This window comes from Oculina patagonica, chromosome 7 (genome assembly GCF_052425735.1).
Source record: "Oculina patagonica isolate OP01 chromosome 7, crgOcupat, whole genome shotgun sequence".
Lineage (NCBI taxonomy): Eukaryota > Metazoa > Cnidaria > Anthozoa > Scleractinia > Oculinidae > Oculina > Oculina patagonica.
Genome location: NC_135764.1, coordinates 19,151,643 through 19,168,559, shown reverse-complemented (window position 1 = coordinate 19,168,559; position 16,917 = coordinate 19,151,643). Strand labels below are relative to the sequence as shown.

The window sequence follows — 16,917 nt, the reverse complement described above, 5'->3', positions numbered from 1 at the left end:
GATTTAGGTAAGTAAAGGGTCTAAAGTTAGCCATGTTTGGAAAACGATCAAAATCAATTGAAATTTATTCTTGACCATTTTTTTATTCTGACTACTTAAATAGAAGATGAAGTGAGCAAATGTTTTCGCAACGATTTTACCCATGCGAATACTTGGTGTGAAAAACAATGATATAACTGTTGATTTTCATTTTTTGGTTACTTGTGAGAGACTTATAGCGATCAAATTTACTACACATTACCCTTATATTGTCACAAAACGAAACATTCAGGTAGCAGTGATCGGACTTTGGATGGTCAGTATTTCATTCAATGCACTTTTGGGACTGGATACTTTATACGAAACAATATTTTTAAGCCAGTTACGGCGATCGCTACAGGCTCTTGTTTTGATTTCGTGTGTTATTTTTATTTCGTCTGCTTACGCCATATTGTATTGTGAAACGCTTCGCCACCGAAAAATGATCAAAACTCAACAGCTACCACAAGAAGAAGTGGAAAGGTTTGCAAAAGAAAACAAAGCGCTCAAGAAAACTATGTTTGTAGTCGGGTCAAACTAAATGGCGTGGGTGGGTGGGTCGTGGGTCGTGGGTCGTGGGTCGTGGGTCGTGGGTCGTGGGTCGTGGGTCGTGGGTCGTGGGTCGGGTCTGGTCTGGGTCCTCTGGGTCTGGTCCCTCTCACCTTTTTCACTCCCTTCTTCCTTTCTCGCATCGCCCTTCTCCACTCTCACTGCGTCCTCCTATCATATCATTACTCCCACCCTCCCTCTCTTGTTCACTCCAATCACTCCCACTCCCAAGTCACAACCACCCCCTCTCTCTTTCCGCCATCTCCGCCTCTCTCTTCCTCGAACACTCCCAGTGTCCCCTCTTCCCTCTTCCCTTCCTCTCCCCCCCTCCTCCCCCCCTCCTTCCCCACCATCATCCTTCACTTCTCTCAACTCTTATTTCACGTCAAGTCCAATCCTAGCACTTTGCTCCCGGAACCATCAACATCTCCCTTCTTCTCTATTGGGGCTTAACTGTTTGAATGGCGTGTGGCTTACTCGCATTTCGACTGTCACATTCACTCTACTGAGAACGGAGTATGTTCCTCACTATCCTCTGTTCACTCCTCCACAAGTCACCAAGAGTCTACCCAAAACGCTTCAACGCCAAACACGCATTCATTCTACCCTGTGCTTGCCTCTCCTTTGCGTGATCCGTCCGTCGCCCTCCTACTCATCATACCCCGAAATGACTCCTGATCGTTGACTCGGTGAGGAGCGTCGAATACCTTCCTTCATTGCTTGGGCTGCAATCACTATTGTTCGTAAGAAGTAAGGGACATCCAAACTCCACTCCAACACGTACGAACACCACTTGTCTCTCCTGTCTTTTCCGTTTCAACCCAGTGAAATATTCGCACTTTCCACTTCCACACATCGTCCCTACCATCCTCAGCAAGAGTACTACCTTCAGTCCTTCCTCTGTCTGGTCTAGTCTCGAACCGTAGTCTCCCCACTCTCGTCGTGGTGATTCTTCCGGCGGCACACACATCGGTGCTGGTCTGGATCACGATCACGGGGGAAATCGCTGTGGATGACATGGACAGCAAATAATGAATTGATGCGTCATGACCCACGCCCCACGACGTACGACCCACGCCCCACGACGTACAACCCACGACCCACGACCCACGACCCACGACCCACGACCCACGACCCACGACCCACGACCCACGACCCACGCCAATTAGACAATCTCTTTGTAGTCGGTGCTGTTATGCTATGCTTTGTACCCGTAGCTTTCTTCCTCCTATTGAGAGTTTCGATCAGGGTGCAATTCTGTCAATATTCTCATTTTTTACTGTGGGTTCGCACGTTTGGTATGTTAAACTCACTTCTTAATTCACTTGACTTACTGCTTGCGGCAAAAAAAAAAGAGAAAGTTTGTATTTAGATTTAAAATACAAGCCGTGGATAATGCAAACCAACAATAACAAGAATGCATTTATGTTACGTAGAAATTCGACATTTGTGTCACCACAAATGAAATAATTGTTCCATTGATGTAAATAACTACTGTTACAAACTAATTCTGAGAATGAACATGGAAGAAATTTTGCTATAAACATTAGCTGCTAGTCAGTTCACCGATAAATTTGATCCCCTACTCTCCCCAAGTTTCGGGCTTGTAGTTAAACTTGCATCGTCTTCCTGCAGGAGAGCCCTTCCTTTTAAAATTTTACGTTTATGTTTAAATGTCTCAAATATAATCTCTCTCTTTCTAACTGCCCGGGTGCAATTCGCTTTGTGTTCAACGCGGTGATTTCTTGTGGAATTACACTTGAATTTATATTTGATTTCTTCCCGTATTTAAGGCCTTTGTTTTAGCAATTTCAACTCAATCGAAAGTGTTTTTGAAACAGCTTTCTTACAGGCTCAGTAGAATCTTGTCACAAAGGCTAGAATATCATTTTAAGAACGTAAACGCGTGTCATTATCTTTTTACATAATCCGTTCAATAGCCCCAGCCGTAACTTTCATTTAATTAAACCGCCAGAATCTGAAGATTTTTAATAAAATCTTACATTGAACACCATTAGGAATTCAAAGAATTCTAACATAGAAATGCAGAAAGTATCCACTCGTCCACGTGTCACGTGTCTAGACAGGTGGCACGAGGCAAAAAAAGAAACCTTTATTTAAACACGATCAGTGTTAAATCAAGAGCATGCGTGTGTTAACTAACTATCTAACTAACTAACTAACTAACTAACTAACTAACTAACTAACTAACTAACTAACTAACTAACTAACTAACTAACTAACTAACAAACTAACTAACTAAGTAACGTTATTACTAGCTACCTAACCAACGTTACAATATAATAAATTAAAATAATAAATAATATTATTAATTGAATTAAGATTTAAATTCAAACATATATTGAACTTATTAAACAGATAAACTGTACTGTTGAAGTTGAGTTCCTTAATAAATGGATCCATTTTTACTTTTCAGCAGAAATGCGTTTAAGGTGATTCCCTAGTATTGCATTGCGCGTGCACATAAACAAAATGGGCTTTTTTCTATGCGGCTTGGCTCGCGAGAGAGAGAAATCATCGTTTTCTCGTAAACGAGTTCGGCGACCTATCAGTTTTTTCTCTAAGTTCGAAAGTAGCGATCAAATTCTTTCTATAAAATGAATACAGATCAATTTCAATGGCAGAATAATACGTTATCACCGAAAACGTGTGCTTCGCCAGTACTCGCAAAGGAAATATAAGGTGATTATATGGTAAATAAAACGCTTTATTTCAAAAATGAACATTTCAGTCAGCAAATTTAACTTGTTGGAAAAATTTCTTTTTAGATCTGATAGGTGTTTAGCCTTGTGTGGCACACCCATGTAATCGTAGTGCAGCCGATTGTAATCGGATGGTGTGGTCTAATAAAAGACCCTCGATGTAACAGTATTGCCTCGCATTTTGTAGAGTGTGGAGTTATGGAGTTGGTCACACACCATTTGTTGAGTTCTTCAAGTGCTTTGTTAAGAAGGCTACAGGCTTCGTCAACAGTTAATCCAATGCAGTAAATTGTTGTATCGTCAGCATACAGGTATAAAGTGTCCTAAGTTACATTATTTGGCATTTCATTGGTATACAGCCTGAACAAACATGGACCCAGGACTAATTCTTGTGGAATGCCGCAAGTCGCTTTCAGGTCCTTTGATTGAGTAGAATTCACTGCTGTAATCTGTCATCGATGACTCAGAAGAGTCCGCCAACCAAAATGGAAGATGGCCCTCGATCCCAAATTGGTGATTTTGTCGAGATCACGACGAATCCCTCGAACATTCATTAGTTCACTGCAAGTTCACTCAGATCTTTTGGTCTGCGGTAATCGGACACTTAAATGATAAGATAATTCTTTTGGGCGTCACAAATCAGGAAGAAAAGAATTCAGGCTTGAACGGGAATCGATATACTAATTACATTTGATAATACTAATTACAGGGAAACAAGTTATTTATTCTTGTCGATGTAAAATGTTAAGCCTAGCTTGACGCTGCTAAAAATGGAAGTTAGAGCTGTATATCAAATAAAATTAATTATATCAAAGAAAAACAAAAAAGAAAATATACATTATGAGATCTGGCATCCTTTATTGGTATATCAAGTATAGCTTTCTGCACTAATTTGTAACATGATACATAGGGGATCCGAATACCGCCTTTTTTCTTGCTCGTTTTCGCTTTGTAAGTGTTCATGTGTATTTTTTGTTGTTTTAACGTAGTAACTGTATCGCCTATGCCTGTAGGTTATTATACATAGATTATCTTAGTTGCAATGCGAGAAGGAATTCACTTAGTAAGTAAAAATAGTCTACATCAGAATCTAGTGCTTCACACTGGCAGTGCTTTTGTTCGTATTACAAACGATCATTTGACCGTTGATATAAAAGCTACAACGGTTTAACTCCAGATTTGTTATTCACTTGGCGCAGTTACTGGTTATCTTCTCTCACTTTAAAATCTCATACGAATTAGTAATAGCAGTCGAGATTTATAATGGGCTAATCAAAAGATTTACTCAGTTTACAATGATGCCAGTTGGACGAGAAACAAAAATTCCTTCCTCTAGCTACTCTTAAATGAATTCATCTATGCCAAAAAGAACTGTTTCTTATGTTTTAGCGTAAACAAAATAAACGCCATAAAGCTAATAGCAATTAGCCAGCGTCAATACTCCTATTCTTTCCTTTTCGTTTTTTTTCTTTTCTTGATAGAAACAAATCATTGAAGCTAGACATTTTACTGGCTATTGTGCTCAGAACTTTAAAAGAACAAAACATTAACTTTTAAGTATTTAGTGGGGTTTTTAGTCATCGCTTTAACCATTCAACAGCTTTGGCAGTCAATTTCAGGATCATTTTGCGTGGAACAATTCTTTTGCCTGCAGACACAAACAAAAAAAAAACAATGTGTGAGCGGGCTTATTACGAAAAACTCTTTTTGCTACATATCCGTCACAAATAGGTTACCCATGGACGTACAAGCTAACTCATACCCTCACCGTGGTAGAGTGGAGGGGGAGGGGGGGGGGGGGGGAGGGGTTCGATGGATCCCTCTCCTTGGGATTTTCTGCTATTGACACACAAAAAAATGTTTCTGAAAAAAAATCAGAAACGGCGTTCTTTTGCTTCCTCAACAAATGTTGCACGCGCAAGAAAACAGGAAAACATTTGTGTCTGCAACAAGGTGTCCTCGTTTGCCTTTCCATACCCCATTCCTTGCTCCATCTTTGAATTTGACGTGTACCTAGACGTGTATAGCGTGTTTTGTCGTTAAAATGTAAATATATTGCTGGAGTAACTTCAGAGGAATTCACGCTTTTTGGATTCAGTGTCAATCTCACTTGTTGTAGACAGGTTTTAGTCTCGCGGGTATATCATGCTCTGCTTTATTTATCCAATGAATAAGAATATTATCCATTGAGGAAATTGTTCCATCTAGGTCCTCCAGAAAATCTCACATTGGCTAATGCCGAGCTGTGATAAGCTGGTTATTCGCTTGGAATCTTTATCCAAAGTAATTTAAAGAAGACCTTGTGTGCTTTCTCTTAGCATGTCAAGACTTTTATATACACTGACGACATGGCATGAACTTCTCTTTTGACGGCCTTGTCCAATGGCGTGGGGTCGACAGAGATAAAAACTCGTTCATTACAATTTGAAACAGAAACAATACTAGAGCACCACTTTGTTGAGACAGTTACAGGAAAAATAAAAACTTTGTTGCAGCGTGGAATCAATTTCGTTCTTGACCTCAGGAAATAAAGGACGGAGGATTTTTCTTGGAGTATAGACACAGTTTTGCAAGTCATTTGGATTGAGTGCTCCGGCTTAAACAGTAGATCAAGACCGAGCAAACATAAGATTTCTTGCTGAGTAAAGAAAAGGACTTATTTTTTAAGACGTTAACTTGCTCGAGTATTACATCGTTTCGGCACCCCATCGATCTAAGGTGGCTTGAAACTAGCAAGCTATTGATAGAAGACTACCGCCTGGACAAACAAAGGAAACTGTACCAGATTGTACCAAGGGTAAAACAGAACCACTACACCTACTTCTCCATAAAATCGAAAATCGACCCACGCAGAAGTAGAAATCACATTACCTAAAATTAACTTAACGTTGAACTGTCTATCGTCTAACTGACGGCTTATTTACAGGGTTTGTTCAATTGTCAAGTCTCCCTTAGCTTGAAGGCGGTCTAGCAGCGCCTCATTGAGGACAAAAACAACTCGAACACTAATGAGGCCGACTTTTAGAGCAACAGGCTTGCACTCTTGTGCTATCCTTTGCAAATATTGAGTTAAGTCATCGCCAACTTGGCGGCCCACAGTCTGGTTTTGTTTCGGCTAAAGCGAAAGTTTTAAACAAACAGCTTTGCGAGGAAAAGCTAGCGTAACAGCCATTCAGAAAAATATCCGTTGCTTTGTTCCGATGAAGAGTATGGTAGCTTTAACATTGTCGGTACAATCACACACTGCGTACAGCGACGTGCCCAGTGTTTTGTACTTTGGCTTATTTTTGAGCACTGAAGCCGAGGTAAACCAGAATGTACTGACCCTACGCCAGGAAAACGGCTAAACCTGGATTTGAGAGAAACATAGGCAAAGAATCACTTTAAAAATGTTATCACTAATTACACGTGGAATATCTTTCGATTTTCCGCATGCTTTTAAGTCACAAACCTTTCATTTTTGGTGATTGACTTTTATTTTGCTCTTCGCTTCCATACGATTTCTACAATCAGCGTCAGGAATGCAGCAACTATCCCAGCACCCATCACGACATACACTCCCAGCATGCTCGTCAGATCGATACGCTTTTGAGATAACACTGAGAAGAAAAGTGAAAAGAAAAACACAGACAAAGTGGTATAGGCTCTTAAAAGTATCGCTCCTGAGGGATGAAAATAAATTTCTAACGAGAGACAATTGTTTTATAAGGCTTTATTCCTTTATTCTTTACGGTGTGTTATACAGTATATCAGTGTACGCGGCCGTCTGATACATTTCTGAAAACACTGTCACACTGTTTGCATTTCACGAGCTTATCGAGCTTTTGATTAAACAGCACAACAATTTAGTGCTTTCTACTTACTTGTTCCTTGTTCTTGAGGACACTCGTTTTTAGTATCCCACCATTTCCGCCTCAAGCTGTTAAGAAAATCGTTCTCGTGAAGACGTAGAATGGCCAGAGTAAAATCATCCACGTGCGGATCATTTGCCTGGAACGCGAGTGCAAGTCCCTTGGCGGTGGTAAGACCTGGGACTGAATAGATTGAAAGAGTTTTGTTTATGAATATAAATATCAGTTGATATTTACCCTTTTTATTAATTACCTATTATACGTTTCAAAAGGCTTTTTTACTATTATTTACCTGTTGTTAGGTCGCAAGGTTGTTGGTTGGCAACATATCTCAGAACTGGACCGTCATTGGTGAACACAAGCTTGTCTTTTTCTCGCACCCACTGAATACCTTGAGATGTGCTTTTGACTATGGTGTTTTCTGTTTGAATTTTGTGCCAAATCTTCTTGTATGGTTCATACTGACTTGTTTTGAAGAACTCGTACGAACTAGACGATTCAAGTACTGCAATTTGATAAGAGGAGTCCACGAGGTCTTCGAGGTTACGGATCGGAGTCTCTGCGTTCTTTACTGTTAAAAACGCAGCAAGATTAGCAGTGTATGTTGATACTAAGATGAGAACGCAGAACCAGTAGCTTCCGGTAAGAATGCGACCTAAAGAAAGTTGAATTTACAGTTATTGTTTTTGTCTTCAGTCTGTGTAATCAGCTAACTTTTTACTTAGTAGTTTACTTGTCTAGAAGGTCTAAAACATGTTTGCAGACAGTTAAGTAGTGGAACTTGGTTAATAACTGACATGGCTGGCTAAACAGCTTGAACTAAACCGAATCTAAAAATGATGGACCAATGATCACCTCCCAAATTTGGGAATCATTTGCTCTTTAGGTTTCCGGCCTCCAATATACTTGAACACACTGGATTATGTAAATTTTAACGCTGGAAAGTTCAATGTAAAAAACTAAACGTTTCGGCAGTGCTGCCTTCATCAGTAGTAGTAGTAGTAGTAGTAGTAGTAGTAGTAGTAGTAGTAGTAGTAGTAGTAGTAGTAGTAGTAGTAGTAGTAGTAGTAGTAGTAGTAGTAGTAGTAGTAGTAGTAGTAGTAGTAGTAGTATGAGTAGTATGAGTAGTAGTAGTAGCAATAGTAGTAGTAAAAAATGTCCAATATATTTGCCACGTGCATGTCACAATGGTGTAGGAGGTGGATAAAAAACAATGGCTAGGTCAGGTTGAATTGTTTAAAAATCTTTAAATTCGACGCGTGACCAGTTAGTACCACACTTTACTTGAAAGAAAGGCCTCCATACCTGACAAGCTTTTTGGTGTGTTATCAGTTCCTTGTTGCAGCATAGAAGCCAAGGCAAACCACACACTGTTAAACAAATTAAACTCCTCCGATGTCCCTTTTCCATGGTTATCTTTGTACCCATAAGGACTCAAGTAGTTTAATACAAACACAGCAACAGAGATGACAACCAGGCTGGCTAGGGTAGCGATCCAAACGTTGTTGTGAAATGGATTCATAAACTGTAATAAATCAATTGGACGACTAGAAAAAGTTTTCCTCATTAATATATCTTCCGTGTAGTACATGTAAGGCACGCTGAAGTCCACCACTCTCTCGCGACGCTCGGTTATGGTGAGTCCTGAAAGGCCAATCTCAGCACGCTTTGGACAAAAATGATCAAAATGACTTCAGTGGGGACTTTTGGCAACAAAACACAATGAAATTAAATGCCATTCTTTGTATGGTATATCCAATCCAGGATTTCCAATACTTATTTACAATTTACTTAGGCTAGAGACAATCAAAACTATCTAGCTTACTTCCTTTCCCCAAGTGCGGGATCGAGGGCCAAAGAAAAAAGCTTATTACTGAGTAAAAAAAAGCAACAATTTCCGCATTCTGATTGACTAAATATACGTCAATTTATCCTAAAACAGTGCAAATAGTGAAATTGTCAGTTCAAAGCGGTACATTTGTTATTTTTTTTCCCCACAAATTGATACGGGAAAAATTATACACAAATTTAGGGAAAAAACAAAAACGTAACTGAACGCTTTCTGGCCCAGCTGCAACCTTCAAACTCGGCGAATAAAAACTTTTGCCTAGTATCTTAACTTAACATTTCATTAGCTGTCCAGAATTCAATTTAAAATATTGCACAAAAGATACTTATCTTTTACAACTTTTAGTCTTTTTAAGTTCCGATCCAAGTCTAGTTGTAAGCTATGTGATACGTAAATACAAACAATCCAACATAATGATAATTGCAAACCTTGCTTATTAACTCGCCAATTATTCCATCCCAAGTTCCATTTTTAGTGCAGAATGCACTATTGTGATGGTTTGTTGGGGCTGTCGTCCGCTAAACCCCTAAACCCCTAAGACCCTAAAGCGCTATGGTGTAAACTTTAATAGTCAATTAATTAATTAATATCAATTAATTAATTATTCCTTGTGATGGGGGTGGGGGTGGGGAGCACCTGAACGTACCCCTAGGTAAAACCCGGAGCACATCTACGTTACTTTCATATGAAGATCTCAAAGGTATATATTTGTTTCAGAAAACCCTTTGCTCTCCTTGTGGTACTACTCGACGTTCTAGGGCAACGTACTTAACGCTAAACGCATGCGCAGTTTAGTCTACGTTTTTTGCTGGAACTCGTGAACATCGCTTGTATTGCGTGTTTGTGGTAGGACTCCTGCAGACTTCGTGGCGCCAATTGAAAACCGCAAATTAATTAAATTAGATTTTTAGACTTTCACAGCACTTTCGTAATTAGGAATGCAAAAACTTGCACCGGGATTTTCGGCGTGAACACCTGATAACCAGGAAACAAATATCCTAGCTGTACTGCGTTTTAAAAACCCTTTCGAAAAAGATGTTTTTTGATTAGATTTGTTCTTTAGTTTTTGAGAATCGTCTTTCGTGCAGTTTAAACCGTAACTTAATTAAATTAAACAAATGTCATCGATGTCGCCGTAAAACAAACAAAAAACAAGAGTTTCATGTTACGGCATTTTCAAGGAAAACAAAACTAATTTGTTACAAACGAACAAAAGTGTCATGTTACGTTTGCAAAGATCATACTTTCAATTGTTCCATATTGCATTCTGCACTTACCAAATCATCGAGATTTTCTGTTTTAGCGCCGTATAGCCCGTCCGGGGAGGGATAGATCTCATACGAAAACTTGAGATTTCTTGCCAGTTCATTCAGCAGATCAATGCAATATCCTTCATATAAGAAATGTCCATCTACATCCTTCTTCTTCATAATGAATGGTGCATCCTATTAGCTCATAAACCATAGAAAGTAGCGAAAACTGTTGTTATTTGAAAAACAGTTTTTATTGTCTCCTTGCATATTTTCAATATCAGAAATTTATCATCTCGAGGAGAGAATTTCTATCTAGGCTTGGAAATGTATCGACAAAATTAAAAGCTGAATTTGGATCTCCTTTGTTTACAAAATTCGACACGCACCTCTGCAATGACAGCCCTGAGTTTTTTCCCCTGCAGACTTCCCCTGCTAGATGAATTCTCCACATTGTGTGACATATTCTCAAACAACACGACACCTCTAGTTGAGTTCCACGTTCCAATCTAACGAGAACAACAAGAGAAATTTACATCTTATAAATGTATATATACCTAATTGAAGAAATGTTGACCCTGTGAAAAGCATAAGCCATGAACGATAAGACCGAATGGCATTCTGGTTAGACAGCTTTGGTAAGCTTAGTAATATTCCTTTTATTGATAATCAAGATATTTTCTTCTTTTGGGGCCTTACGAGCATGATTTATGTAACCTGTCATTTTAAAATGTTTTTTTCTGTCATAGATGAGGATTACTTTTTTCGACTTCTCTGTAAACATTTGGGTTGCATCGTTCATGGTTCATGGTCTTTTAACAGGTCAACATTTCTTCATCAGGTATATGTAGCATCTTTGAAAACAAGCAGAAAGCGGCAAACAGATAGCAGAAAGCGGCGCCATGTCTTAACAGAGTTTGTGTTCCCCTTAAAAATTTAGTGTTTATTCAATTAAGCGGCACACCTATAAAGCAGTTGTCTGCAAAACCGGGCAAATAAAATAGCTAAGTACGATCCAATTTCTACAAACAGCATTTTCTTTTTAAGACATTACGTACATGTAAGACTTCTTTACTACTTACTCTTCGGAATAAATTGTCACGGAGGTTTAAAACTTCTAGCTCAATTTCTCGTCGCTTGCCAAACTTATTAAATTGGACGGGCCCAGTTAAACCATCCAGGTATACCTGTTTATAGTAGAAATAAAACACATACAACTTAATTGTTACTGCTGGTTTGTTGTTGTTGTTAACTTTTGTTAACTAATTAAATTGCTAATTTTATAAAACGTATAAAGTTGCACACAACAACTTAATTGCCGTATTAATTGTTGTATCGTTGTTTAGATCCATGATTTGGTTGAATAAAATGAAATTCTTTTTTGGATCAGTACTGCCTTGTAGCTGACCTATATTTTAGCCAGACAATTAATAGGTGTGGAACGAGCTTTACCGCAACAGATTCTCTGATCTTGAAAAAACTAAAAAAACGCTAGCTGGATAAACTTAATATAACAGTATAAAACTGATAAATGAGTGGCCCCTTTTTCCAAAAACAATAAGCTTAAATGTAATAACCGATAAATACGAACAAAGGAAATTGTTTATCCCTGTATAAAAGTAATTTAAACCAAATTCGACGTCCTTTCATTCTGTTTTTACTGGTGCTCAATGAGCAGCAGCTAACAGAGTGAATTGAATCCATTTTATTTGAATGTTAACAGGGTATACCTCATTACCCCTCATTTAATGCGCATTGATATACAGCTAGAAATGTTTCAGAAATGCGCTCTTGTTGGCTAATTCGAGGTCACATAACATGTAACAATAAAAACTGTTTCCTGCCAAAGGTCTCTGAGCAGGCAACATTGCAAGATCTATGACGTCAGAGGGTAACAATTCAATGTTCCCCGCGAATGTTGACCGACGAGCGCCATTTTTCTAAGTTTCCGTTGTGCTATATAACAAAACACGTTATGACTGATTCCTCGGAAAACCAGTTATTTTTGTTTTCCTCGAATCTCAATGTTTTCCGAAGCTAAGCCGGGGGAAACATTGAGATTGTCGGGAGAAAAAATTAACTGTTTTGCTCGGGAACAGTCATTAAGTGTATAATACTGCACCTGTTTAATACACGTTAGCATTGCATCGGTATCTTTCAAAGTAATAGCAGAGCCGTTCATCTGTGAGCAAGGTTCTCTGTTTACTGCCTGGCTGATAACATTGGCGGCATCCAAAGCGAGTGCAGCGAGGTCCTGAAGAAATATTGAATTTGGATGCAAGTTGACGGTACTGCGAGATTATTTGTGTAGTGTACTGTAGAGCGACGCCATTTTAATTTTTTCCTCTTTTGGTGTCGTCTGTCCGACAGACCTAAATTTTCGCCTTTTTTAAAAAATGTACGAAATGTCGAAATGTTCGACTTTTTCACCCCTTTCATTAATTTTGAGAAAATAAACAAATTAGTGGATTTCTTAACAACAACAACGTTTTCCACCTAAACTTTAGAAATAAAGCTATTTTTTGATTGACAACCGCTTAAAAATCGATGTTGATTCTGTATCCATGTTTTTCTGTATTCTCGTTTCCAGGCTTCCTGATTCCAGACTCCTGTTCTCTTTTTAGAACCAACCTTCGAAGTGATGTTTCTTAGAACTGCTTCCTCTAGTTTTTCACTTGTTGAGCGCCGAATATATGGAAGCTTTAATGCTAAAACAATATTGTTCCTGTCGCAGCTCATGTTTAATGGAACCTGAAATGCAAAAAGGTAAAATAAAGCTGTATGATAAAATAATTGAACATAAAAAAATCAATTAAACATACATAATATGATTTCCCAACCTGTCCTTGAAGTATCCATATATTTCTGTGTTTACAGGATTTCTGCAATTAAACAAATGAGAAGATAGTTCCCGGTAGTAAATTATTAGGGACCTTCAGATCGGAGTACGAGTACGAGTTTAGTATGAGTACGACTTTCGAATTTTAATTTAGTTTCGTTTCCAGAGACATCACTTCTTCCTGTTGCTGATCAAGTGAAAATGATCGGTACGGGATTGGTGGTGAAATGGATAATCGAAAGCATAAGCACTACGTTTGTAAGGTCGTTTTCGTACTTCAATCTGAAGGTCCCTATTGTTTGTTATACAACTTCACTGATATGATAACATGATATAAAACATGATATTGATAAAAACGCAGTTCTCGACAGTGATGCAAGACTATAAAGTCTAAAATATAGATTACCTTTTTTAACATAAGTTCGATAGTCTTTTTGTTGGCGTAAAGTAGAATAACCTCGGCTTCAAAGTTTTCAATCTGCTCTATTGCTCGCAATATCGGTGCAGTCGGAGCTTCATTAATTTCATCCAGCTTAGAAAGCTGAATAAAATTCACATTAAGCTTTGATCTCTGGGATACATAGCGGAAATATCCAGCTTCATGCCAACGATCCTCTAAAACAATCAGACAAGGTTAAGACTTTGTAAAAACATGAATTATATGCATAAGGCGATATGTATATGCAGTTAACAGTACAATAATTTTGGCTTTGGTTTCTTTCGGACGTACACGCAGGGGTAAAATGGCTGTTACGTTGATGCCCCCCCCCCCCGACTCTGACACTACATGACGTCATTAGAACCGTCATTTTGGATCCGCCTGTTGCATTTGCTTGCATTCGTCCAAATTAATGGACACATAGTTTACGTATCAAAATTTCCGCAAAGAATGAATAAACAGTTACTGTACGTTACAGAAAATAAATTACTAGCAACGTCTAGGATTACGGGACGAAGAAGAAGAAAACCAAAAGCATTAACTAAAACAACAACAAGGGTTAAGTTTACTCAAGAAAGCTTGTTTTACCATCGATAGCTAGTACAATATATTTCCATCCAAACTTGTTCAGTATATCAAGTGTCGCATGTGCGTAGTCTATGTATCCCGCTGACATGTGAATCGCCTTTTCACAATGGTCGAAGGGCCTACTGTCGCCATGGAGACGGATAAGAGGAAAACCTGTCGCTTCCGAGAGTGTGCATGAAGACGTCTTTGTGAGGCTTCCCTCGATCAGTGCAACGATGTTTTGTTGACGAAACAACGAAACTGAAATTATGATAATTTACAAGTCAAAAGAAGTGTACCAAAAGAAAATATATCACATAAAAGATAGTATGATATTTCTCATGGTAAACCAAGCAAACAACAAACAATCAAATGCTCTAAATAATGCTGCTTAATGATAAACGATCATGGGGTAAAACTCTATTTAATAGTTCTTACCTTGATTACAAAGATTGCTCTTTTCTGGTGTTTGAATTGGTTTAAACATTATTGAGGAAACATTGTTCACATCATAAGTGTGGCTTGTGAAGAAGTTTACTGCATCATATTCTGTTGGATGTGCATTCAGAAGACCTGTATGAGATCGCAGGAAAGGAAAAGAGCATAACGTTTTTGTATAAGTTTCAAGCATTCAGAATTAACAAGGACAAAAGCCTAATTATAGAACGAAAGTGAATTTATGTAATTGCTATAGAAAACGCTTCTTATATTATTTTTAAGCCAAATTGTCTACGTTGCATACATAAAACGGCATATAAATACCCATACCAATGTTGCAGCAAGTTTAGTTACAATATTACGTCGAGTATGTCCCTTTGTTTCTTACCGCAAGTGAATGATTCTTTTGATGTGAATACCTTGGCTGCGAATGAAGCAACAATTATCAACGTAGTGTTGATTGTGCTTCCCCGCATGTTGAACCCTAAACCTTAAAGAAAATAATAAAAATGAATTACAGCACTAAATCGTGGCCTCGACATTATTGCATGTGTAAACTGGCTAGCGATATTCGTTGCCACAATCAAAATTACATCAAACTTTAACGTTAAGGCTACAGATACTTTAAAAGTAAGTTATTTTCTTTTTATCGGTTAAATCAAGTGTCACAAGCATAATTATTTCTTGAAACCAAGTGAAAATAAAACGATTTAGAAGCTAACAAAATTCAACGGTTTGTTAGCTAATTTCCAATTTGACCTCATAAAGGACCCGCATGGAAAACCAGCGAGAGCGGATGTAATATAGTAATTTAATTAATAATTGTAATTTAAAACAATATTTATGACTGTTGAAAAACATTGCCGCTCAGGTGGATACTACTCTTTGTAGATTACTTTAGTTGTTAAAACTGAGATAGTTGCAATCGACGCATTGGCCCCATGCCGTTGGTAAACAGCTTATCGACTCGATGAACTTTAGTGCAATTTTCAAGTTATACATTCACATATGTAAATTAAAATAAATGATATACAGTCCAGCTAAAAATCTTGAGTTTAATATTTTCTGTCAGTTTGAAAATGGGTTCGATTTAAGTTTCTTTTTTTTAAAAAAAAAAAAAAAAAAAAACGGGACTCGTATTTAATAAACGTCCAACGGTATCGACATTATCCTATCAGTAACAACAGTAGCCAGCTTGGTACATTGCTGTGGAAACTGGGTTTATACGAACCTATGTACTGTCAATTAAAAAAATTAATTTGGAGGGTAAAAGTTCCGAGAACTGTGGGAGGAGGTGTTAACAAAAACGGCTTCCTAACAATCTTCAACAGTACACACATCCTTTTATTCAAGTTCCCCAAGCCCATGTTGAGGGACCTGTGCATAATTACCTAACAAAATTCAACAACTTGGTTTTTGCAAATTTATCATTTTTCCTTTAATTAATGTGTAATTTCTTTTAAGAAATTCCACAAAAGAAATTACACATCAGTAAAACTCAATATGTCATTTATGATCACTTTTAACCGGCACTTGTGCGAGATGGTGAAAAGCAAACTTGTTTACGAGAATTTAGTACGTAAGGATAGCTTGCAAGTGTTCTGTTTATATATCTTTGTTTAACATGCGCTTAACACAAGAATGAGGCAAACGTCTAGTTTAAAGTCAAGTTTACACTTAAAGGGCTATACATATAGAGAAACTTAACCATACTTACTTGTTACTTCGTCTTAAAGGATCCTCAATTTACTCTGTATCCCTCGTCTTAACTGAATATTATTTGAATGCTGGTGAATTTCAACACCTGCTGCAAGCTAAGTCTTAATTAGCTGTCGCTGCACGTCAAGTTAGATCTTTTATGTATAGATACACCACGTGCTGATGTTTACCACTTTATTCAACAGGAAATGGTTTCTCCAATAACACGATATTGTGCTTGTATCCCACACAGTGTCACTTACCAGCCGACATTTTAAAAAATTAATTATAATAGACAGATACCTACACTATCAATTTTATAATTAGATGAAGCAAATGCTAGAGAAAATGTGTTTATTTGATATCCAGAACAGTATAAATATCCTTTTTATTCATCATCATCATCACGAACCTCATGTTGAGGGTCCTTGCATAATCAATTAATTAGCTTAGAAACTTCAACAACACGGTTGTTTCAATTTTGTCATTTTCTATAGTTGGTATTCTGTTAAAAAAAAATGTTATCAGTTGAACGAATGTGCGAGTCAGTGAAAAGCAAACTTGTCATAGAGAATAAAATACGTAAGGATAGCTTGTAAATCTTTCTTTAACATGGCTTAACACACGAAGGCAAACTAAGTATAGTTTACACTAAAAGGGTGATATATATGGACAAACTTATAAGAATAGCTTCTT

General features: G+C 37.8%; 1 protein-coding gene across 1 annotated transcript; it reads right to left on the bottom strand.

Annotated features, from left to right (window-relative positions):
• Positions 1–4,137: 4,137 nt before the first annotated feature.
• LOC144661093 (glutamate receptor ionotropic, kainate 3-like) lies at positions 4,138–16,337 on the bottom strand. Its single transcript, XM_078521799.1, has 17 exons — positions 16,241–16,337; positions 14,912–15,013; positions 14,524–14,658; positions 14,107–14,346; positions 13,486–13,694; positions 13,081–13,122; positions 12,872–12,991; positions 12,363–12,494; positions 11,323–11,427; positions 10,630–10,749; positions 10,285–10,435; positions 9,419–9,462; positions 8,447–8,807; positions 7,434–7,796; positions 7,154–7,324; positions 6,742–6,889; positions 4,138–4,938 (listed from the first exon to the last, which is right to left on the bottom strand). Exons 2-16 carry the CDS (start codon positions 14,997–14,999, stop codon positions 6,765–6,767), a joined length of 2,406 nt encoding a protein of 801 aa, XP_078377925.1. The 5' UTR covers positions 15,000–15,013; positions 16,241–16,337; the 3' UTR covers positions 4,138–4,938; positions 6,742–6,764.
• Between the last annotated feature and the right edge of the window lie 580 nt (positions 16,338–16,917).